This window comes from Pygoscelis adeliae, unplaced genomic scaffold, assembly GCF_000699105.1.
Source record: "Pygoscelis adeliae isolate BGI_AS28 unplaced genomic scaffold, ASM69910v1 Scaffold58, whole genome shotgun sequence".
Classification (NCBI taxonomy): Eukaryota; Metazoa; Chordata; class Aves; order Sphenisciformes; family Spheniscidae; genus Pygoscelis; species Pygoscelis adeliae.
Window position 1 is genome coordinate 875,192 of NW_008825564.1, and position 25,966 is coordinate 901,157.

At 42.6% G+C, this 25,966-nt stretch overlaps 1 protein-coding gene across 1 annotated transcript in view; it reads left to right on the forward strand.

Annotated features, from left to right (window-relative positions):
- The window catches only part of BMPER (BMP binding endothelial regulator), a 291,188-nt gene that overhangs the window by 141,221 nt on the left and 124,001 nt on the right, over window positions 1-25,966 (forward strand). The window contains exons 8-9 of the mRNA XM_009332417.1: window positions 588-724; window positions 24,227-24,326. Coding sequence (XP_009330692.1) covers window positions 588-724; window positions 24,227-24,326 — 237 coding nt within the window. The remainder of the gene's footprint in view (window positions 1-587; window positions 725-24,226; window positions 24,327-25,966) is intronic.

The following is a 25,966-nucleotide window of genomic DNA, read 5'->3' on the forward strand; positions in this document are numbered from 1 at the left end:
ATATTTTCCTGATATCTGGGGCACGGAGGGAAACGCTGAATCAATTTCTAGTGCAAGCGAGAAGCCATTAGATTTCGAGAAGCAATTCCAGCATGACTCAATACCGGCTAATCAGCGCTAGGGCCATAAAGGGATTTCTAATTTGATTCCGTCTGACAGTCAGCCTGCTAATTTTGACTCATTTGCCAATTGGCTGTCGTGCATTAAAAGGATGCTCGGTTTAGGGCTCGTGCTGTGCTCCTGGTCCAAGTCCTCGGAGTGTAATGGACAGCTTTCTGCTGATTTCAGTGAGCTCTGGATCTGTCGTTACAGAAGTATCCTGCTTTGCATGGAGTACTCATTATTCTCCACACGTCATCTGAGAAGAGAAAAAGCGTCCTTCTTTGCTATAACTGGGGCACAAAGAAAGTCTAGGTTTGTGCGGCAATAAAAGGCCAGTCATTTCCCAGTTCCCTTTGGAGTCTTACAGAAACGCTGAACATCCTTGCTTGCTTAAAACGGGCAAATTAAGGCAAGATTTAAAATCGAAGGCTAGGAATGGAGCAGGGGTTAAACGTGAGTGCGACGAGGACAGTTTCCAAAACCAGCTGGGGGAATTGAAATATGTCAGTATTTTAAAATTTTTATTTCTATTTCAGGATCCATTGCAAAATGTGAAAATGAAGGGGAAATTCTGCAGATACCGTTTATCACAGACAACCCTTGTATAATGTGTGTTTGCCTGGTAAGTTTGGATTTCAGATAGTAAGAACGTTCAGGCCTGTACTAAAAGTAACTGCACAGAGAGGGAACATTTCACGTAATCGAGTCTTGGGTCCCTCTGTCGCCTTTATGTAACACAAGGTTATCTCAGAGCTGAGCTAATGGAAAGTAATCCAATCCATGATCTGGCAATCATTTCTTTGACTGTAAAACTCTCGGGCGCAAAGCTGTACATGACTTTAATATGACATTGTGAAACCGCATTTACCACGTGAATTTGGAGGGAGAGTTGTTTTCACAAAGTCAGGGGTGCGCACAAAAGTCTTTGAGCGTAGCTCAGCAAAGAGAGCGAAAGGTAAGGTTTGGAAATGCTGCCGCTTCGAGCTCCCACGTGCTTAGTTTCACACGCCAGTGGCTGAGGAGCTGCACAAGGCCGCAAGGTGAAGGCTGCAACGTGACTATACACGCTGTAATAAGACGACAGTGAAAGCACAAGCGATGCTTTCATTAAAGCGCTTTGTTCTAAGGATGGCACTGCCTGCTGCGCTGGGAATTCGGTGGTTAAAAATGTCGCCAGCTGATACACATTTTGGGGAGAAGCATTCCCTTTCCTTGTAACTCTGCTTTGGAGTTAAGCATTTTTGGGAGCAATTCAGCTGGACAAGCCAGGGCTTTAGGAGATATTGGAAAGCAGTTGTTCTAAATAAAACTTCGTACAATATGTTTAAAAGAAAGCCATAAACCTTAATTTGCTGTTGAATGCAAAGAAAAGTATAGACCAGAAAGCACTACGTTTTACATTTTGGAAGTTATAGAGTAGCTGAACATACAGAATGTGTTCTACTTCAGGACTGAAATATCAAGACACCCTCTCCCCCTCTTCTATTATTGCCATTAATATTATTAGCGTTAGCCGGTATTATTATAAGTCTATAAAAGACTTAAAGAATTGTTTCAGACTGCCTTTTAGAAGGCAGTTTTGGCAACTGTAGGAACCTGATCTTGAGCACCCCGAGGCTGATGTATATCGCTGCACTGAGTTCAACAGATTTTAAGTGAGACTCAGTGATAACTTTTTAGCTAATAGTGATAAAGAATAAGTTATTGATTCTTCTGAGTAGAGGGGGCTGGGGGAAGGAGGAGCATGGGATGTGGTGAGTAAAGAAATCAAAGGGAAAACAAAAAAAGAGACGAAGCTGTGTTTTATCATGGATCACCTTCCCAAATATGTCTGCCACCACTCTTGCTAATGGAAGCTGGTGTTAACCAGCGAGGAAGCAATTTATCTGTGAAGGAGCAGAAGTTCAGTCCTGGGCATCAGGGCAATAATGCATCAGGGTAAAATACAAGTATTTATAGATCTCTCTAGACCTTGGCTTTACTAAATCAATGAGCACCCTTTTAGTGCATGAACGTGAAGAACTGCAGAAAACATTGGATGTAAGAACTCTAAATCTATGCGGTTTGTAGGGCACACTTTAGTGAAACGGCAACTGAGAGCATTTGGCTCCCTTCTATGCAAGGAGGACACTACGTTTTATTAAGAATACAGATGCCTAGTGTGTTACCCCAGTTACCTGCACCAGATACGCTCTGTTTTATTTCTGCCAAAGGATAAATGCGATCTGTTTCTTGAGTTGGAAGCTGGGAGACCTGGTAGAGGAGGAGGAAACCAGCCTGGAGATACTGACTTCAGCACTGTGCAGCGTCCAAAGCAATGACTTATGGACAGCCGGTTGCTGAAATCTTTGTTCAGGCCTGCCACAAGGGAAAAGATCAATTTTAAGACGTCTGGGGAGAGCAGAAACGAAAGAAGCAATGTGATGATTTGTGACCAGGAGGGAAGAGAGAACCAGGTTTCCTTACATCCAACTAGAAACACTGATTGTTTAATAGTGATTCAGTGAGGAACTTTCTCTGGAAGACTGATCATAATCTTCAAGGGCAAACTTGATGGATGTTCATACCATAAGAAGGGAGCAACGAAGAAGAGAGCTTAATCAGCTGTTCCAGGAAGGAAGCAATTGCTGTCCAGGAGAGGACAGAAAATTCGACAGAGGGCACTTGTGTTAAAAACACCAGTAAAGCGAGTAACTGAAATACTGGATTGGATTATGGCAGGTCTCCCCTAGCGGTGATACATTTCCATGACTGCAAGCTGCCATAAATAACTGCACAAGTTATAGACATCTGAATGGCTCTGGAAAGAACAGGAATATCTAGATAACGCCCTTCCAGGACTTTCCCATCTCACAAGTGAGAGGGGACAGAACTGAAACGCTGGAACCGAATCATCAAGTGTTTGACAGAACTGACTCTGCAGGTTGTGTCCTGCAGAGCACGGGGATGCATCCTAGCAAGGGAGAAAGAGGCAGGTGGCATAAGCAAAGCAGTCTCCAGCTTTCTCTTAACAGGCTAAATTAGTTGGGAGGGCAAAGCAAGGGGTAGTACTCTAAGAGCAAATGTGGTGAAAACTGGAAACTCACAGGTTGTGGGTAAGTTGCAATAATGCAGCAAAGACTGCAAAGAACAATTACAAATGCAGTTCGTATACACCACTGAGAAGTGTTGGTAGGAAGACCAAACCCAAAAGTTGTCTTTTCTCATTGATTAGCTGAGACAGGGCGGACTGATTTTCATGATAGGAACGTGAATGGGAATAAGGCAGGCAGAGCAGACACTGGCTTCTGGGGGTACTGCTTTAAGAAAGCCTCTACCTCCTGTTTTAGAGCTACTGGAAACACAGAACCCTGAGTCTTGAATACAAAAGGGGCACTGGTGGGGATCCCCTGGAGACAGCCAAGTCTAACTACCAAACTAGATGAGTTCATTCTTAAGCATCTGCTGTAACGTGTGGAAAGAGAAGCCGTGGTGATACGGGAATTCAGACTGGGGGACATGTGCTGGAGATTTCGTATATAGTACGTAGTAAATAACTCATTTCTGAAGTATAGGTAATGGTTTTCTAATAAAAAGGCACTGCACCCGCTATGAGATAACTCTCTTTTGGACTTCCCTACTTGTTGAAATGAAATGTGGTGGAGTGCACGGAACAGCACTGATGCTTGACCTTAATACAAGGAAACGGGTAAGGCTAAGAGTGTGTGTGTGCGTAAACGTACACTGTAGCTCTGTATGCAAGAACTACCAGCTGAACAAGCCACTATGGCTAAAATCTAGAGTTCCCTAATTTGTAATTTATACATCTCTACTTTATGGTCTTAATAATGCCCATAAAAATGGTCATTTTTAACATCTGTAAGACAACAGTTTCAATGTGAGCTTTTACAATTACAACACTTTAGCAATGATATATTGCTGTCCAACTAATCATCTCCAAGCACTTAATAAACATGGATGAATTTGATCTCCAAAGAACCGGTAATTAATTACAGCTCACTGCAAGAAGTGGCCATTTTTTATTTTTTTTTAGAGGAAAACATCAAAGTCAAAGAAAGATTGTGGTTTATCCACAAGGAATTTCTTGTAGGACTGTGATGAAAGCTCAGGTCTCATAACTCCTGGTCTAATGGTTTGACTACAAAGCCATCCCTTCTCACTTCATGCACTTTCACTTTACAAGTGGATGTGGGTGGTGTAGTCACAGTATGAACACACTCATTTTCTTTTTTGTCTCTCTGACAGCGGGCAGGCTGCGCAGATGCCAGGTTTTTGGTGTGTCTGCTCTCCTGAGCTTGTTCTGAGGCATGGACGGGCAAAGGCAAATTAAAGCTGACTTCACGATCCGGAGGTTTTGAGAACTGTAATTTATGACTTGCTGTTGCGATCTGCAAAATGCTGTTAGAGCTAGTGTGATTTGGTCTTCTGCCCACTTCCACTTCGAATGCCTGTGGTTCTTCCGCATCTCCGAGGAGATACTCTATCTCTGGAAAGCTAGCACGCCACCTGGCTTTCCGTAGGGTTTGAGGTACTGGAAGAGTGCAAAGCAGGCTGAAGGCAACTGAAAGTACGTGCTTTCTCGTGCATTCACCTTATATGCTGTTAAACACAGGAACTGGAGAAAGCACTGGCATCCTTAGTACGTAGAGCTAATGGTTAAAACACATATACAGAAGTTGCCCTGGAATATTGTTTTTCTTGAAGCTAGGTCACGTGAAAAGTGCGGGACGGCCTACTTGTGAAGTGCCATGGCTGAGCGTCCCATTGCAACCATGTTTATAGCTAAAGACTTCTCTGATGAAAGGATGGAAAATGCTCCAAGCTGCAGCAAGTTCTGTATCAGAGGAAGGTGAACAACTAACTGTTGTTCGTTGGATGTGCTGGATGTGACGGGCAGTAGCAAGGACTAAGTCAACCAATTCTCTAAAGAAAAAATATTGTCAAAAAAAGGGAGACTCTTATTTCAGATAATGATGTGGCCCTTGACAGTACAAAAAAAATATTAGAGAACATATGATTGTGAAATTATTTTATGCTTAGTGGTCAATAGTACAAAAATCTCATGTCCTACTGGTTTCTGAAAATCAAAGTACTGAAACTGTGGGTTATGAAGTTGACTGTAAAAAATTTGGGTTTTAAAGAACTTGTCTAATTGGCAATGATGATTATAGGTAAAAATATATAATCTTGATGGTATTCATAAACTGAATCAATATAATTCCATTGAGAAATGGATTCTTTTATTCCAGTTATTAAATGCTTTAAGACAGCAAGCAATTATAACTACGCTACCTAATGCAAAAATTCTCTTCTAAAAATATTCTCCCACATCTGTGAAAAACAAATTTATTTCAATCCACAGGAGCATTTCACACACCTTGTGCGGTTTGAGGAACCCATACATGTCATGTATGATAGATTCGGATCTTTGTATTTCAGATGTGAAAGTTTTAGGCTGAGGGTAGTGGAGGCATGGGTGAATTTCTGTTAGTAGAAACAAAAGTTCATAAAAGCGAAAACTTAGTACATACAAAAAGTTTTGGACTTTTTGTAGCGCAGATATATATTGAGGATTTTGAAATGTTAGGGGGAAAATGCTATTAACAGAATATTGGCAGAACTTTTGGTTAGATTTCTTTTCTATGGGTGTCAGCATATAAAATAGGCACGGAATATTCAAGTTCAACTCTGGTACAAATACGGTAAATGATCAAGTGCAGCAAGAGTTTTTGTTGGTACAGCTTTTTGGCTGAAAGGTGTCTAAAACTCAAAATAGAAGTAGGCTCACACCTGATATTATGGCATTTGCTTTCAAGAAATAGATATTTCAACATACGCGTGGAAAAGACATAAAAATGCTACAGTCCATCAGAAATAGGTGAAATGAGAACCTGTGCATAATTATAGGACGAGAATGTGAAACCGCCACAGAACTAACTTTGCCTGAATTAAACTTCTGAGTGCTGAGTTCCTTGAAGGTGAGATGAGCACAGCAGTGACAACGATGACAGGTGGTGGTGCCAGTGGTGGTGAGGAGAGCCATGTCATTTCATGCTCATTTATCATCATCTGCATGGACCCCGAACACCTTGCCAGCAGCAAGCAGAGATCCAAGGGTAACCTATCCATTGGCCAGTGGTGAATGTAGTTTTAAAATGAATGGTCCAAAAATGCCAGCTGAAAGGGACAGGTGAGAAGCCAGGTACTGCAAGGAAATAGGTAAGTATACTTCAGGTAACGGTGGCCTTCACATTGCAAGAGCTTTTTTTTCATTTTTTTCAAGGGAACGAAGGGTTTTATTTTCAGTGTGGTCTCTGTGGGGAGAAAAGGTCTTTTATTATTTTTTTTTATTTTTCCAAAACACTTTAGAACAAAGTGAGTTGTGTCAAGAAACAGCTGATAAAAGCCAGTAGTGATCTTGACAAACCACATCTAAACCAGTGCCATTTCCCCCACCTTTTTCCTCCCCACTTCCCTCATGCCTGTGCCTCAAACTTGCCAGCTGCACCTGAGGAGTGGTAATCATGTGTCTCAACCTTTTATCACCCAAATCCAGAACAGAAGGAAATAAATGTGAGCCAGAAAGTGTAACCAAGTGTTGGAAACCTGAGAAAAGTTTGGAGACAGGAGGTCAGGAAACTAGAAATCAGAGCTTTGCTTGGCATAAGTTTTATTCAGCATGAAACATCATTCTGTAGTTTAAATTTCCGCTTTTAAATCCAAATGTGCAATGTAGAATTTGACCTTTGCTCATAAAAAATTATGTTAAATTAGTCGTTATAAGACCTAGTGTTCTACCTAGCTTGAACCGACGGAGTAGTGAAACTAAGTGCAAGCAAACCAAAAAATGGAAGAAGTAACCTCTACCCTTGATCCTCCCTGCACACCCCCACCCCCCAAAAAACCCCCATCTCCTCATTGTAGGCTAAAGCAAGAAAACTACTAGATTTGCTGGGGTTCTTTACCTATAGTGTAGCTGATTTCTGTGGCACAATACACAAGTTGAAAGTGCGTAGCTAGCCTGAGAGCAAGTGTTTGACACATGTTCAGTGAAGATGGCAGTGTTTTAGTACATCAGGATTCAATTGTTGTTGCGTCAAGGTATAATGCGGCCCAGATGACTTTTAGTGGAGTAGTGCATATTAAAAAAAAAAAAAAAACAAACCATCAAACAATTCTTTCATACCTATTTTATTTAATTTAATTTCAATAGTTTACATACATCAACTACAGAATCTACCAAGACTGCATCTTCTTTCAATTTAAATATTCTTGGTCTTTATTACTGTATAATATAATCAGCTTTCTCTTCACCCACAAAAATAACAAACAAAGAGACAAAAAGGCCTATGATAGATACAGTAGTGTACTGGTAGTTTTCACCCCCATATTACTGCAAAAGAGAATGTTGTTTTGATCGATGTATGAAGGATTCCTGGAACACAAACATGCTCCAACATGATGAAAGCTTTATTAGTTTTTATCCAATTTAAAAAAGATACAGATGTATATGCCATTTCTTAAATGACAAAAACTAACACCCCACACCCCAAAAACAAACCCCGAAAACAAAAACAGTCATAACTCCATGTCTGGTGCAGCTGGGTGTCCCATACGTCCTTTGTCGTGGAGACCAAAGAACAACGTGCATGTATATATATGTGAATGAAGATGGTTTTGCAAGTGAGAAGTGAATTGAATCAAGAGCCCAGAGCTGGTTAATTACCTGTTGTGGAGGTGATTGCTTCGGTAGGCTCTCCTGAAGGAGGATTCAGGTACGTTCAGTTGTACTTGTTCTTAATTCATGCAACACCTGTAAGACAAGACTTTGGCCTGAGAATGAAACACAAACTATCTATGGTAGAAGATGGTTACTCTAGCTTGATTCTCTGTGTTTCCAACAGCAGTGTTGAGGCGATGTTCAAGTCAGTTTAGTCCCGTATACAGATATGGCCACCCTGGCCAAGTAGTCCCATGCACAACATCTCATCTGATTTTCTCCTCTGAGGAGTGACTATGGATTCTGTAGCTGGGCGTTGTGTCTGTGCCATCTGTGGACCTTTTGAAGTCCACTTTCTGCACTTTGCTTCACATCCCAGAGCTGCCTCAGAGTGTGGCACATCCCTACGCAGGTACGTCTGCCTTCAGTTTGCTTATGCTTTACCGTGACATTTAGTTTGGAGACATGGTGCACAGTCATATGTGACAGCTTATGGTGAAGCCTTTCTGGAAATCTGCGGGCCTGAAGAAGCTATTTCATGTTGTTCTCAGACCACATGGGATAGTGAAGAGTTCACTACTTGCACATTTCCAACACAGAGTCAGCTGCATTGAGCAAACGTACATATGCGCACAGTGCTGAACTGATTATGGGTCTTGGCAAAACCCTCCTGGAAGAGAGCTGGTGATATGTCACTGTAACAATGATGAAGATCCAATCCATCAAGTATGGAAATGGGATTCTCTTTGGCATAATTAAAGGATCAGAGAACTCAAATACAAAAGAACATATTTAAAATGTGTAAATAATATGTGGAAAAATACGAAGGGCATGAAAATGCCATAAACTAAATGGAAAAATGTGATACAAGTTGCAAATGTCTTTGGAATGTGCCCACAATAAGTGCAAAATGGATCAGTCTAAGTTAAGGCGCTTTTTTATTGCCAATAAGAAAAACATTATTAAAGAGCTGGTCCAATATCAAAATGGCATTTTAAAAGTATACAGTTACCTGTATATAGTTTTTACTAGCTTTCAAGTTTCTTCCATTGAGTTGTTAACAGTCTTTTTAAGAATTATGGTCCTGTAAGTGAATGGTTCACGGTGTCAGGACTTCTGCTGTTCTGCTTTGTGCTGCTACATAAAAATAGATATTTTTCCCCACCAAATATCTGGTTTTATTTCCCCATCATGTTTTAATAGAAATTTTTGAGGGAAGAAAAATATTAAGCAACAACCAAAAAATCAAATGAAAATGCAACCTTTTTATATTGAGCTTATGGTCAAATAAAAGGCCATTGTGAAGAAAAAACAATATTGTATAAAAGCTTTTACCTGTAATACTACTATTAAAATGAGTATCGTACCGGTACTTGCTCATATTGTACCTAATAACTGCTGTAATTACTTCCTCTGAGGCCTCTTGGCCTCTTTATCTTATGCATTAAGCTGCAGCTAAAAAATTCCTAGTCTGACCACTTGTCAGATTGAGCTCTGTGCACCGTTTTGCATCCAACTGAATCAAGTGCTGAGCTCTGGGTCCGAGTACAGCGTGGACCCCATCTCTTCTTCTCATCCCCAGGAGCTGACCTTGTGTGCTCTCTGAGACCAGGATTTAACATTATTTTTTTCCCCCTGTCTCTCCCATTTATTTATTAGACTTTTTTCCTGCTTTTTTTGGTTCCATTTCCCCCCTGTGCCTGGAATCCACTTGCTCTAGATAGCAGTTCAAAATGGGCTGTTAAACTAGGACTACCACACTGAAAAAATAACACGTCTTCACGCATCATCTATGATTTGCATCCTCTTTACTTGTTTTACATCAACCTCCTGGCTGTAGTTTTCATCTTCTGTATTGTATCTTAGATTTTTCAGAGAGGGAAGCATTATATGTTTGTGCTGTAAAGTGCTACGGCAAAAGGCAGTACTATTAAATAGCATTAGAGTTGGAGATCTGTTTGTTCTTGTGAGCACAAAGGATGGACGTGTGATAAAATGTCATTCAGAAAAACGATGCAAAAGAGCTGATCTTCTTCCCTGACAAACTGAGGCCTCAGTTCTTCTAAGTCCCTGTTTTAAGTAAACCTTTTCGCAAAGCTTCAATGTTGAAGATTGAATCAGGTCATCTTTAACTCTGCCTTAGAGCTGTGCTTACATGGTTACACTGCATTTTGCTCCAGAGCAGGTCTAGTTCACATAGGCCATCTGCAGTCGGTTGCGTGGTAGCGACACCGCCTTGTGTGTGCCCCAACCTGCAGCATTGAAACTTCTTGCTCGTCAGATATTTAGTGCAAATTCCTCAACCACATCGACGCTTCCATTTCAGTTCTAAATTTCTCTGTGCTGAGCACTGTGTTGACTTTGATGTCCAGAGCCGTGCCGGACTTGAGAAGTTGAAGACTACCATTTCCACTTCACGATGAAAACCAGAAGCCAGGTATCACTCAGTCCCAGGCTGTTAAGGTGCTCAGTGTAACCCCAGGCTCCCTTGTTTGCCCCTTTCTCCATATGGCACGATACATGGTGTGGGTCACCTCCTCTTTTGTGGCTAAAGATCTCGCCTGAGGCATGGAAGCAGCAGCTCCACACTCCTCACCCGGGGGGATGCAAACCGATGTGTCCTAGAACCCTGGCCAGGAAAATCAGATTTCTGACAGCTCATAGGCTAGAAGTTGTTTTGGGTTTTGGGTTTTGTTTTCTTGTTTTGTTTTTTAGCGGTTCCTGACATCTTTATATTCAATTATATTAAGTGGCTTCAATGGGAATTGGATCTACCCCAGGGTTTGGAACCATCAAAGCGTATTCTGATGGCCAGACACAGTCATACGTTTGCATCTGTTTTTCTGGTTTGTCTTATGATTTATTAGTGGCTGAAGAATAACAGACCTTGATTGTCCTGAGGTTGTCTCCTCCTTTTTTCTGTCTGGGTGGTGATGTGCAGTTGAGGCATAGTTTGGGAGAGAGGGGGAAGAGCTGATAAACGACTGCTCTAAGGCTGCGTAGTAGTTATGATCTGATTGTACCAGTTAATGAAACACCTCCAGGTTGTGCCGCTTGGAAATCATTGGGGCAGGAAGGAGCTGGGCAGGGTGGCTGGGTTTGAGATAAGGCCATTAGCTGAAGGATTGCCTGTGGGACCCAATATACTGATAAGAGCAGCTGGCTCTCCTACTACAGGGAGACTGTTGATCGTTTGCTTGTGGCAGAGAGTATTTTTTTCTGTATATGGCAGTGCACAGCTGATCGTTTTCATGTTTAGCACTTCACTCCCCCACCCAAATAGAGTTGACTTGGTTAGGTGGATTGGTGATTCAATCTGGGAAATGCTTTTGATTAAAATAAATGAATAAAATTATGTTGGCAGGCAGAATGCAAAGCATGCAAGCTTTTTAGTCTGTAAACCAAGGGTTGGTGGATGGGTTGTTTGTAAAAGCAGTGGATAAAAAATGCTGGACAATTAAAATCATTATACATAAAATGTTGATGGTGCGGTAGTGTAAGAAACCTTTTTAACAGAAGTATGCTTGAGGCGTAGTTTGTCTATGGTTTAAACACATTAAGCATTTCTGGAGAAACTTGATGTGGATATTTAGGATGCAGCGTAATGCACTGATACTGAACCAGAGCTTGTTTAACATGAAAACACGGAGGAACTAGAAGTGTGCAATTTGTATAGCTTCTGGAAAAATGTTTGTACATGTCTGATTTAACTTGGCAAGGTTTCCGATCCTCAAGCAAAAACTATTTGACCCAAAAATCCATCTGTAGTGGAAATTTAAAAAATATCTAGAACTCTAGGCTGTGGTAGTAAGAAATTGGAGTGGGTTTATGTACTTGTTGTTACAAGAAGGGTACATATTCGGTGCCCAAAACTATATGTAATCATTTTAGTATAAAGTTAATATCTTTGATGCCATCAGGTTTCCTGGCATAATTAAACCGGTCCTCATATGGAAACATACAATGGTGGGAGCCAAAAAGGGAAAAAGAAAGCAAATCACCTACAACAAAAGGGGGGTTCGCTGGAAGGCATCCATCTGGAGAGATGGGTAGGCAGCTCCAGCGTGTTCGCTGGGCATTACCTCTTACATACAAGACAGCACAAAAACTGCTGGTGAGACAGAGCTTTAGTTGAGAGAACGTGGATGTGAAGTGACTCCAGGAAAGCTACGTATGACTCTGGAACCAGAGGTCTAAAAGCATTTTAAGCGTCTTCTGGAGACAATATTACTACCATGTGTTTGTGGACAACTTGTGACTGTGGCCATAAGGTACTGTTACCGTCAAAGGATTTAGGTTAACCCACTGGATAGTGCTTAGGTTGGGCTGTTGGCTCAAGCAGCCCATGCTGTAACCATCTTGTCTCCTCCATTGAGAAGACAACTCAGAACAGGGATTTATTACAGCCGACATGCCGAGCAGAGAGGTGGCAGGAGTTGCTGAGTACAAGGCTGTACCCTAAACCCCTCTCTCTGTTTTGGGGCCAAGTACCTCATTCTGTGCCCTTCAGGGTTCACTGCTCTGACCTGAGTAACAGGAGCATCTCCTCTTATGCATACAGCTTAGTAGTTGGAGGCTGTGGGAGAAAAGCAGTTTATTGTAAAGTACATCAGGAGTCATTGATGCAGAAATTAGTGATCTCATCCTTCTCTTCTCCAGGCTAGAGAAGTGCTTTTCAATTGCCCGTGCAAAACGCAGCAGCGTGGACAGGCTGGATGAAACGTTGTTCCTCTTCCAACCCAGATCGGGCTGTGACTTGGCAATGAGAGCCTTCTCTTATTGCAGAGGAAGGTACAGTTCATAAAAAAGGAAGTTTCTCAGACCTCAGGTAGATACTTCTTCGTTTTCTTTGGTGCAGCCCCAGGTTCCCATTTTTACACGGCACTTGAGTCTCTCATCATAAGGAGCCCTTCTTATGCTAAAGGTGTGAAACCTTTGGATTTCAGACCATCTTTCTGACTCCCCTGTGGTTACCCCCGGCTGCCCGGTTAGTAGCGTTGCTGCCTGAGTTCTTGCTCTTCAAAGAGAACAGTGCTGTCTCACACAATGAAATCATCTCTGGCTGCCTTGCGAGCGCTGTGGACTTCCAGCCAGGCATAATCCCCTTCCTGACATTTGAGTCTCATTAATTGGGTTAACAAGATGCTATCTGCGCTCCATACTTATGTAAATATAACCTGCTAGCAAAGATCTTAATGGCACCTGATACATCACGCTGCCTTTACATCTATCAAGAGGTACCACTGCAGGAGTCACTTCCAAAAGCAGGTTTTGTTCTCGGTCCCATGGGTCCCTTTATAAGCCGTAAGAAATGCTGGTGGTCAAGGCCAACTGTTCAGATGTCTTTAAAGTGTCCCACTGGTGACAGAAAATCACTTTGTCAAGATGACAAATGGCTTGCACATACCCCATTCACCTTATAGTTTCACTCTAATGTCAGCTCCATTTACTTGTCAGAAACAGGTATTTTTTTTACTTCCAGCAGTGCAAGTGGGGCAGGGGAAAGGAAGGAGTGAAGGGAACACAGGCTGAGGAAAAGTCTGCTTGTATGGCTTCTATTCAATGTATTACTATAGTTGAGATTCGCAAGCTTTGGGCATACCAGAATCTGTTTGTTTGTACATGTGCAAAACAGAAAGAAGGGAATTTGCTTTTCAGAAGTGAGAACTGTCCCTGCAGGGCTACGATTATGCAAAAACGTTTTAACCACTGGATTTTTCAAGCAGAAAGTGGTTGTGCAATATTAGTTTCTTATTTTGGACAGCAAACGTCTTTCCAGAGCAACATTTAAAAATAACTGTTTAATTAACTGGGTCTACCCAGTACATAGGGCATTGTGCATGTGTCTGCGCTGAAGAGCTCGGCTCAAACCTCTGAACTCGTGTGGGTGGTTTCATTGACTGCAATGGCATTGTCATGTGGCTAAGTGATCACTGCTGTGAATGAGGGCTGCTACATCTCACCCAAAAGCAGCGAGGGCCAGGCCACAAAATATGGTCAAAGTCAGCTCAAGGACCGTGAAAGTGACTTTGACAGCTTTGGCTTTTAGTTTCCTCTCAATGACTTCCATATCGCTTTTGCTTAGTTCACAAGTCAAAATACGCTTTTTCTCCTAGTAGCTACAGCGTTGGCTGAAGTTTTGAAAGTCAAAATCTAAACTTAATTTGTCAATGCGGTTGATCACAACAAAGGGAAGCTTATTCCACCTTCCTTCTTTGCATCTGATGGAAACTTTGCATCCGTCAGAAGTTTGAGTAGATATGAAGTAGAAGCAGATAGAAATGAGATGTGTCAAATAAAACATCATTGTGGCGTAAGTTTCTCTGACTAAATTCTCCTGTGGCTTTGAGCCTTCTCTCGCTGGCACCAACTGGACGAAGCCTGCTTGAGGATGACTGCTGCCGCGAGCTGTCCGTGAGTTAGGATTTCCAGCTGCCCCTCTGAGATGTTACTAGTGCGGAGCAGTTGCAGCAAAAAGGAGTAAGCCCCTGTGAGTTGAAGGCAGCATTAAAAGACCCTGAAAGCTCTTGCCCCCTTCAAGGAGTCCTGGCTGAAATGCTCTTGGTTCTTGTTTCTTCCCGCTCTTCTCTATACAGACTGACAAGCTGGGGGCTGCCCCTTCTCTCTGCAGACCGCTGTGAATAACCACCTCTTTTTTTCTAATACCACTGTGTAGCACAGGCAAGATCATGTAAGAAAACAAATGCGGGGTCAGCGCTTAGTTTACTTGCAAGTTCATTAAAACAGCAGTGTCTGGAGGCCTCTTGCCTAAATAATTTTATAATAGAAAACAGACTCTTGTTGCTTTCTTTTGGGCTACTATTTTTATTTGGTTGTTGTTCCTCAAGCGTTTTGGTCCTATTTCAAAACTTGCTTCAAGCTTTTTGAAGGGGGAGGGGGGGGTGCTTTCCAGTTTAAAAGCTGTGCTACTGCTGCGAAACTTCTAGGAGTCCTCTGGATTATGAAGTTGGGATTGACAGGGATTTTCCTGGCAAAATAACATTAGAAAACAACTTGTAGATTAAAAATTTGGAAGAAAATAAAAAACCCTCCCCCTTCCCTCCCCCAGCCGAGCTCTCCTGTTGCTGCTTCTGGCATGCATCACATCTTTGAGGATACAGTATCATGAGAAAACTGTCACTTGGTGATGTATTAGGGTAATATATCATGAGAGCATCGTTTCTTTAGAGGATATGGGCAGTAAAAGACATGATTCTGGCCAGACAGAGCAGCAGGGGATCTTGCTTTTTTTTCTTCCTTTTTCTTTAATCTAGACCTGTTTTTGTGTTGTACAGAAGTGAGTTTCTTCATGGGATATGACTTGTTGCAGAGTAAGTTAGGAGGCCCATTGGGCTTTTTAAACTCTTTTAGAAGTACACGGCCTCAAGGGCTGCTTTGTTCAAAGTTTTTTAGAACAGGCTCAAGCCCAAAACTGGAGCATTTGCCACTGCCTAAATCTTTAGTGTAAGGGTCGAGTAAGCAGACTTCAGACAGAGAAAGCAATAAAGATGCAATGAGAGGTAACTATTGTTTGGGTAATATATTTGTAGATTTAGCCCATCAAAATGTGATGAAATGATATTTATAAAAAACCAGTCAATGCATCTCTTTTAAATAGACGTCAAATGAAGTTTTAATTCACATCAGTAGAAGAAAAATTACTACCGGTCAGTATTCAGTCTGTAATAGAAGATATAGTTACCACATCCAAAACCAGGAATTCTGAACTGATGGACTCAGATTTTGATGTACTTTTTTTTTATGGTATTTATGGTTTTGTTTTTCTCTCATTGGCAATGTCTGCTGGAAAATAAGCTGCACGCAGTCGGTAGGACTAGGATGGCAGTAGTTAAGAAACAAAAGTAGAGTATTGTTAGGACACTCTTTTGATGGGACTGAGTTAATCTTTTAGATGGGACAGAACATGACACCGTGGCTTGATCTACAATTTGTTGAATTCAAATGATTTAATAATTTATTTTAAACCTTTGGCACAATCTGCTTTACCCTCTATGAAATCAGCTTGATAATTCATCAGTGCCATCTTCAACAACTTTTTGGGCTAGAATTTACTTAAAGTGTTTTCAGACCAGTTTGGCTCGGGGATGGTATGAGCAAACTCCTTCTCCAAGCCATCCTATGGCACTTAAGGGGGGTCAGCAGAGCAGCATGCTCCGGGAGCTAATACACCTAGGGCAGCGATGCTGTTCCATATCTGCTGACTCCAGCTGTGTGTGGGTGTCCTCTGGATCAAGGTAAGGTAGTGGAAGATTTTATGGCCCTCAGCCGCCTGTCCTTTCCCTGGGAGAACGAATTCCGCCCTATCGGCTTCAGTCAGGGTAAACCAGGTTAGCCTGGACCACACTTTCAAGATCACTCATTTCGCTCAAAATGAGTTGGGCAGTGATCATCCGAAAAGTTTTGCTGGCTGATCTGAGTGACTGGGAACATCCAGCAAGGGGTCGATCATACGCTCGTAGTGTTGGGTCAGTGAGCTGTAACCTTTTCCAGCAGGTTTGCACCCTGAGCTTCAAATCGACAGGTATGGCCTGTGACTACTGTTTTCTCAGGTATTGGCATCAGATTTAGGTGACTGATAATTAAGACGAATTCTTTACTGACAAAGTAGAAAAACCATTGATTTGTTTTTTGTTTGTTTAAAAACACATTTAAAATTCACAGAAAAAGCTGTGGATTTTAAATGCATGCATCTCATGAAATGCAAAGGTGTGGTCTCCCACAAGAACCCCAGTGCGTACCCCTTCCCGGAAACCTGGCTCCTGGGTTACTATAGGTAGTTTTTCAGACTACGTTACGAACTGCTGGGAAGCTCTGAAGACCGTGTCTCTTATTGCTAAAAAACCATCATGCTATCCTGTTGACAGGTAAAGAGTTTTGCCTTTAACTTTACAGCTGAAGAACTCTCATCTGAAATGGCACTTAGAGGTTGAGGTGGAGGCAGGGAGATTGAGAGCTAAGCGGTCTGGATCATGCTCTGGTTTTCTCGCTGACTTAATCTGCAGTTATGGTCATTTCGTCTGGTTGTGTCTTTGTCGATAAGCTCACTGGAGCAGGGATGTAGTCCTACAATGTGCTTATGCGATGTCTGATGTAATGAGACCCTGATCCCAGCTGCAGCCTCAGCAGTTGCATTAACGCAAACAAATGTAAGAAGAAGAAAGCGCTTTCTTTTCACCACGTAGTAGTGCAGCAGGCTGCTGTCAGGGAGTGTCGGGATTGCAGCAGGCCACCGAGGTCACTTTCCTCATGCTGGTGAACATCGTTAAACACAGTGAAGAAAAAAAATAAATCTTCTCAGTCTATAAGGGGTTGTGAGTAATGTGTCCTGAATGACTTGCATATACTCATGCCTTCCTCACAGCGGTGGGGAATACCCATTTGCAGTGAAATTTGGTGTCATCTTTCAGCAGGGCCTTTGTTTTAATCATCTTTCCTAGGGAGTGGGGAGAGCTCGAATTATGAAGGGGGTGGTTGATGCTGGCTGAGCACCACAGCAGGGAGAGCTGCAGCCTCCTCCCTGCTCGCCCTCAGAGAGGCCAGATAAACTAAAGAGATTACAGGGGTGAGGGGATAAATCGGGAGGCTACCGTGCGCTCTGCTCAAAAAAGGAAAAAGAGACTCTGTGAACTGAACTGGCATATTTTGTTCCTGACGAAATACCATCATTTGCATCTAATGCAATTCATGCTGAAAGCACGGTCATGTTGTGCCATGGACAAGGACCTAATGCTGAAAGTACTGAAGCATATGTTTGGCTTCAGTCCTGTGAGTTGTCCCATTGAAATTGAAGACACGCTTAAAATAACAGGACTTTTCTCTCTGTGGGGTGAAGCATATGCCTTGGTGTTTGTAGGTTTATGTGGGTAAACAGAGAGAACTATGTCATTTTGCAGAGGACACACATTGTTTCATAGGGAAATATTTTTTCCACCTTGAATTTAAAAACACACCTAGTGTGCTAAACCATTTTTGTTATTGTACCCACAAAATTTGTTTTTGCAAGGAAAAAACCTCAAGATAATGGGAGGGGGGAACAAGGGAAATGAGACCTTTTTTCTCATCTCCCTTGACAGTGGTTCGAAATGTCTGCGGACATCTCTCCTTGGGTAGTGGTGTCTCCTCCCCGAAGCCAAATTGTGTGGCTCTTGCTCAGGCAGAGAAGCGCTCATGGAAGACAGCAGTCCCACAGTATTAGCAAGGATTGCTTGCTTGCATCAACTCCGCCAATTAAAGGGAAGTTTGTAAATCGGACCTGAGACGGCGAGTTCCAGGCAGGAGTGCCAAAGGAGCAAGGGTACTATTTTCAGAAAGCGCCTCAGGATTTGTCTAGACCATGAGTTGAGTCTAGAGTGTAGACCAGGCTCTACACACGTGTCTGAGCCTGTTCTCGAATTCAAGTTGGCCCAGCATTGCGGTTGTCTGCATGTAAGCATAGGTGCAGGCACACGCTTGGGAGCCTGGTGCTCCCAAGCTTTGCAGAGGGACAGAGCCTGTGGCCAGCGCTGGCCCGAACCTTTGCTCCTGAGGCCTGCGTGGACTGAGCGTGGCTCTGTGCACACTTGAGAGGATGCTCTGGCCATGTGCAACATCTGGCAGAGAGCCAGCAGCGTGGCCAGAGTACGTGCACGTCGTGGCATGCGGCGTGCTCTGACTTGTGTTGGAGCCTGCCCTACGCCTTGCGGTAGAGATGTTGCCTAAGTGACTTGAGTGCGCTTGCTTCGTTAATTTTAAATGGCCTTTTCTTTTCCCAAGTTCATATAAGTAAGTTTGAAAGCTGCATCCCAAATTCCCTGGGGGTAACTTTTGCCACTGTTTGAAAATTGTTGTTGTTTTGGTGGATGATCCCACAGGCTTCTCCTGGCAGAAATTTAAGGGCACTCTGACCGACTTGGTGAGGAGTCCTATCAGAGTTACTAGTGGGACTGTGATGAATCATGGTAAAAAATGAATGTTTTCAGGATTAGCCATTAATGGTAGTTCATATTTCTACCTAATCTGTCCCTGTTGCTTTTATTTTTCTCTCCACATCCTTTTATGGTTAAATGAAATTTTAAGCAACATTTTTCCGATTCAATATAAATAGCTAATAACCTCAGGATATCAGAAATGCAGTGCGAGCCTCCTAAAAGCATTTTCAATACATAAAAAGGAAAAAAAAAAAAAAAAAGAAAAATCCAGTCTCTCACAGTGGAAGTCTAGCCCCCTGAGAACCCACATCTGCAAGGTCTTCAGCAGCCAGCTGTGACAGCACAACAGTGGGCTCAGTGTACCGCTGATGGAGGTGCTCCTTGGTACAGCCCTGAAGAAACGAAGTGGACTCCTGATTTTCTTTTTTTTTTTTTTTTTTCCCCTCTTCCAAGCCAAATCCAGGTTGAAAAGAGCCATCCTCCTGGTGGCTGCTGTGAGCCGGCAGGAGCCCAGTGGGGAACCCTGTAGAAAGTTGGCTGCGGCTTCCAAGCTGTGGTTTGGCACACGTCCCCTCCAAGACCTCTGCCAAATATTCAGATTTCTTTTTAGTGTTTTTTTTCTTTTTCTTTTCATGTTGGAATTTTATTTAACTGTACCACATGAGTTTAAGGCCATTAGTTTGATATATTTTGTCACCAGAATGGGCTATTTTGTGCAGAGCTCTTTGATGGAAGGTAAAAATACGAGGTGTATGTGGAAGGTGAACAAATTGCGTTGAGAGAACGTTGTAGTAAAGGTAACATGAAGCAGTAACACTGGTATTAGGTCTGGTTAGTATATCTCTCCTGTATGGGAATTTAACATCACCTTTGCGTGCCAAGTTAAAGAAGAGACCTTTGGTTCCCACTGGCAAAGTGTGGGAGAGGGGAGAAACGCGAGCACCCAACAAAACTTTCTGATCTTTCCCCAAACACATTAAAAAGTGAGTTCTCCAGCAGTCAGGCTTGGTGAGCGCAGGAGAGGAGTCTGGGGTGATCCTTCGGCACTTGCCTACATTTTCCTTTCTGAAGGAGCCTGGGATTCCAGCGCGAACCCTTTGCCGAGCCGAGTGCTGACTGGGGAGTTGCGTCAGCTGTGGCAGCATTGTTCTGGATCAGCCTGACCTCTTTTAAAAAAATACGTATTTTTCCAACACTAATAAAAACCCTAGCTGAGGTTCTCTCCCTTTCTGTATGTGTGCCTGAGCACTAAATTAAAAAAAAAAAATCCCAGATGTGAATCTATAAACCATCTGTTTAAAATAACTATTGTGCAGGACTATAATTAAAAGTTATTTATTATGAATCTTGGGATCCTATTACGGATTTTGACTGACTCCCAGGTTTCTGATTTAGCAAACAGTTTATGTATTTATGAGCCATGTGTCTCTTCTGCACTTCTTGGTGCCAGAGTGCATGTCCTTTAAACAAAAGGAAAAAAAAATCCCCTACCCTCCCATAACTGTCGGCTTCTGAGTGTTGCTGTCTAAGAAGTTTTCTCTTAAGAACAGCAAAAATCAAAGTATCTGAGAGCTTTCAACAACTCCAGAGACACTGTTGACAACACAGATGGAGGTTTGGTAATACAGCTCTCCTTCATGCAGCTACTTAGCAACTTTTTAAATGTATGGTTGGGACAAGTAATGAAATGTTACTATTACTGGGGGTAGGAGCGAACGTATTTGGAAGGAAAGGATTTGTTTCTAAAGTGCATTTGCTCTCACCCTCTGCTTTGCCCTTGTGAAATGGGAGGGAAGGAGGCAGCAAAATCGAAACAAGGAGATGGACAGTGCACACTAAGAGCAGTGTTTTGGACGACAGTGTGAAGGAAAAAAAAACCCTCCTGGTGACAGTTGCTCTTTGTTTTATCTTTGTACTTTTACACCCAGTGGGCCTAGGAGATCTGCACTGGATAATGCCTGACTGCAATAGACTAAACAATGATTTACCAGCCCTGTTTTATCTGCTGCTGTCCTATGATTGTTCTGCATGGTACATTAACCCTTTCCTCCACATCTGCTGGCCTAGTTATCCACAAGATGCAGCACTGAGATAAAACAACAGGATTTTCGGAAAGAATGTCAGGGTTAAATCCAGTCCTAGAAGAAGCAAGAGGCACTCGGCTGCGCTTCCCCGGAGCTACGCTCATCTCTGCATACTACAACAGGGATTTTGCTGTGAAGACTACGTTGGGGCAGTATGTTGCAATTGTGGCTCTGTTGTATGCTTGTTCAGCAAAAAGCCCCAAAATGAGCCATGGGAGCTGCAGCCCTGAGCGGTGCTGTACCTTGCACCCTGGAAGGGCAGCCCAGCCCTGATGTCAGGGAGTTAAGCGCGTCGGGGTGGCATCTGAAACAGCCAGTTTCGGAGCTGTGCAGGGCTTGCCTGTAATACCAGCTTGAGAGGAGGAATATCAGCTTTGCAAATCCCACCTCGCTTAGGGCTTAGCCACCCTTCCTGTGGTGGCAAAGATTGTCTTTATTTATCTGGGATACACAGACCTATCTCTGCAGGAAGGAGGCTGAAGCTTCTCCTCCAAGGGATAGAGCTGATCTTGCTCTTTTTAAAAAAAGAAAAAAAAGGAAAAAAAAAGTGTGTGTGTGGGATGAGTGTGGCACCTCCTGCCCACCTTTTAGCGCCATGCTGTAGCAACACACCTTTGAGACAGTGATCCAGGTTTGGTGCCCTTCACCTCCAGAGGCAAGTCAAAGATTCTCCTCCCGCTTTCCTCACAAGCATTCTTGCTGTCAGGACCGGTGGCTTTTGGGAGCATGAGGAACAGCTTCTGCTGAAGCTGGGCCACTGAGCAGAAAGTAGTTCAAGGTCTACTGGGCTAAAGAAAGGAAACAGGAATCTGCAGCCTACTGCTTAAGACACCCTCCAAGGGGCAGAGGACACTTCAGTTCCCATCACTGCACTGTGGGCCACTAATGTACTTTACGTGAAACAGCTGCTTAATGTAAAACAGCCCTTGGCACCAGGACATGAACTCCAGAATCATCTTCCCGCCCAGGAAACCTCCCAGTCACTAGGCTGTACAGCCCAGCTCAGTTTTGCTTTCTCTTTCCAGTTACTTCCATCTGCACCAGTAATGCAGGTCCTGAGTTTGGGGTTGAGCCACCAGCGTTGTTGGTGATAAGGGAAGAAGAGTAAGATCCAAATTTGGCTGCCCCCCAGGGTTGGCTCAATGGTACCAAGCTTTTCATTGGCAGAGAAGATTTCTGACTGAAGTGATCTGGGCCAAACAGGAGACTTCTAGTTAGGAACAGTAACTAGCGAGTAGCTCCTGTCTGAAATACGTGTGTCGGGGTCATCCTTGGGAACATTTTGTATCGCCAACAAGAAGCAACCACGTCAGGATGTACCTGAGGGCAGAGGGAGGCAGCCAGTGCTCAGGGGAGAGGGCAAGAAGCTGTCTGGGAAGCTGGACTGCGTGAGACGTTTGCCCCAGGAGTCTCCTGGGCATCAGGGAACAAAAAGAAATAAGGAGCTGTGTTCTACTTCTTGTCCCTCTCCCTGCCATCTGCAATAATGATTTCTCCCTTTGAAGAGGGAGTCCGATGGGTAGCTGCCTGCTGGACCCCTGATGTGGGTCCTACCCAGCTGGATTGGCCCAGAAGGGCACCGTGCATCTCGCAGAGGTCCACAATGCATGCTGCAGCTGGGTGAATCTTGTTCTCCAAAGGAACATACTCTAAACTGGATTTTTCCCTTCCTTCAAACCCGCTTTCACCATGCAGATTTTCCCACAGATAAAGGTAACGAGGCTGCTAGGCTTATTACATCTTTCCTTGAGCAAACTCTCATTAAAGAGAATCAGATCTTAGCAGAACCCTTTAAAATACAGACAGCGCGTAGTCGATTTGGTAAACTTGATTGTGCTGCCCTTCAACAGGCTTCATGGAGGCAAAGTCAGGGGGCACTATGTTAATGTAAAGGGAATCACGATTTCACCCTTAGCTCTAAAAAGGAGCTGTTGAGCCAGTTGCACTGCTGTACCGTGGCTGCTTTGTGCCAGTCCAGAGCTACAGACCTGACATAAATTCAGCTTAACTCGCCAGTTAAATTGCGTTTATGGTTGCTCTCCAACGCTGGAGTGATGCAGAGCAGCCAGCGCATGGCAGTGACCTGGCTTTTTACAGTAGTCGTTTGTGTCGCTGCAGCTGCGCTTTAGGGCCTGATTCTCATTTGCTGATTTCACACGGGCTTGGCGAGAGTGAGTCCTTATTTAAACACTGATAAGATTGAAGTGCCTTTATAGCTCCCATCAGATCAGGCAGTGACTTTGAAGAAAATAAACCTCTGATTTCAGACAAAGAGCTGGAGTGTAATAAAAGCTGCGTGTTATCCTTCACAGGCACCTTGAATAAGGCCACAGGGAGCAAAAGAAAGAGACTGGAAAGCACAGTTTCCTTTCCTTTAGTTTTATGATTTACATTTTTCTAGCCCTTCAATTTTTTTGGTCTCTAATTAAGTCATAAGATTGGGTGAGGTGGGTGCTTGCATCTAGTAAATGGCCACCTGTGTCACTTAATGAACTGAGCTACTAACTATAGGTGGAGGTCACTTCAGAGGGCTACTTTCAGTCAGGAATTTCAAGTAGCAAAATTTTACTGGAAGAAACCCTCAAAGTATTTGTTTTCTGCCCTTGTTTAAAGGCAGGGATAACCAGAAGTGTTGATGCCACAGGGGCAAGCCCGGCTATAAATGGAATATTTCTCCTGCCCGCTGTCGCACATCCTCTGTTGACGTTCCTTAATGCGGTCAACGTGCTCTTTGGCCTTGGCCGTCACTTTTGCCATAGAAAGATGACACTATAATGTACAGTGATTCTGCCTGCTTGTGTTGTTTTATTGATTTTCAGCATTTTGGGAAGAAAGATGAATTACAGGAGTCTCTTTTCTAGTATAGTATATAGTAGGCTCTTTTGAAGACCCTCTGGGTAGCTAGGTAATACTGCCAGCTAAAAATGACTTTCAGCAGTGGCAGAGTTTGGTTTTCTCTGAGGTTGCCACCTCTTTCTCAGCCATCTGTCCTTTTGTCACTGTGAGAAACCACTTCTGAGCTGTGCAATTCATGGCACAGAACCTCAAGACCCCGAGGATATTTTAACAAGCACATCATGTGGCTAGTTGTTCATTTAAGTAAAGTGGATTTCTTCAGTGGGGCACGGTTTCTGTACTATGATGGGTAGCGGTTATGAACTACTGTCTAAGTGGAGTTTAAACACCATTTACTTGAGTTCCTGGATAATTCAGAGACTGTCTTCCACTGTGTTCCTTCAAGGGGAGAAAGGTGTTTTGAATCACATAGACCTCTCCTGAAGTGAAAGAGCAAATTGCTAGCCTTGCGTTTTATTTTCTGAGTTGCAAGGAACTGAGCCGTGGATTTGGTTTGCTTGCAATAGCTTTTTTCTTTTTTTTTTTTTTCTTCCCAGAATAAGGAAGTGACATGCAAGAGAGAGAAGTGTCCGATGCTCTCCAAGGACTGTGCTCTCGTAATTAAGCAGAGAGGAGCTTGCTGCGAGCGTTGCAAAGGTGCGGTTCCTTTCCTGTTGTTTCCCTCCTTTTAAAATGTTACCAGTTCACATTTATATTGCCAGACATAGGAGAAAGTTGGGAGCTTCTCAGCTGGGACTTGGCTGTCACCAGAGGCTTGAAAAGGGCAGTAACCACAATTAAAATCAATGTTTCCAAAACTGGTGGAGGTGCATAAATTCTCGTATTCATCCTGTAAGTATTAGTTCTTGAACAACAACAATCCTTCAGAAATACATCTTTATTGTACTTCATTGGTATGTTGTCAGTCTTTTGAGAGATACCTCCTGTTCTAACTTTATCTATCACAAATATTTTAGGTCAAAATCAATCTGCTAGTAGCCACCGGTCAATAGGAATTTCTTAAAATTTTTGTGTAGTTGAACAGAATAGGAATAATGCTTCTGAGTAATAAAGAGCAGAGTAATTATCCATGACTATTTTTATTTCTTCCTATGCTAGAAACAAACCAACCAAATTCTGTTCATTTTACTAAATATTTCCTGATTCAAATAATAATATTGTGGACATTTTTATTAAAGCCCAAATGGGCAACAATCTGAACATTGTACATTTTCTAATTGACTAACAGTGTATCTTCCAAGCTCTTCAGAATGAGCTAATTAGGAAATATAAAAAATGAATAAATTAATTGTGTGAGCATGCATGGCATGTAACTACCATGCTTATCCACATGAAAAGTGTGCAAGTAGAGGAAGTCTTTTTTCATATCAATGCACGAAGCAATATGCTCTAAAACACTAATTTTGCTGAGGGACTGCTGATGCAGTCAATGAAGTGGAGAATGTCGGATTCAGACAGCTTTACTTTTCTTTATTTTTTCTCTGTTGTTTAATTCCCCAGTGTTGATAGAGTGGCTTTGGAGGGAGGTAGGGTAGGATAAATTGTTGGGAAATGCAAGCGTTTATTGCCTTCCCAGAGGAAATACAAATACAGGAAAGCAGATTACACTTAAATTCAGATGGAAGAGACATATGATGGATATGTGTTTTTCCTGGATGGTTGCAGAGGTTTGTTAGCTGCTGTGCTCATGATTTGCTTCTGTGGTGTGACTTTGGAATAGGTTTGGCAAGCCCCAATTCGAGGATTTGTCTAAAAGTCTGACACTTAAGAGGAAATTAACTAGGAAAAACAATTAAAACATTACTGAAACAGTAAGAATTTGTAGTTACAAGTTTTACATAAATTAAATGTAATTAATTTCTTTTGTCAAATTGTGTTTAGTGTCAGCTTTATAGCAGAAGATTCCTAAACATTGGTTTGATTAGGCTGGAGGTTGATTCTCCATTTCGATGAAGGGATGCATGGTTGGCCAATTACATGAAAATTTTATATATATACACATATGCATATGTGCACATATGCATACAAAATGATTATACACTGAAGAAGATTAATGTTTCAAAGTGGAGGATATAGATATTGGTGTGTATGGGCTATTATCATTAGATGGAAACTTTAATTCAGACTCCTTGTAAGATATTCTGTTTATCCTGAATTGGGGTGAGTTCATATAGAACATTGTTAATAGGCTTGAGCCTGGCATCTGCAGATTGGTATGCCTGACATCTCTAATAGGAAAATTAATAGAAACTGTTCAAAAATAGAATTAGGAGGCC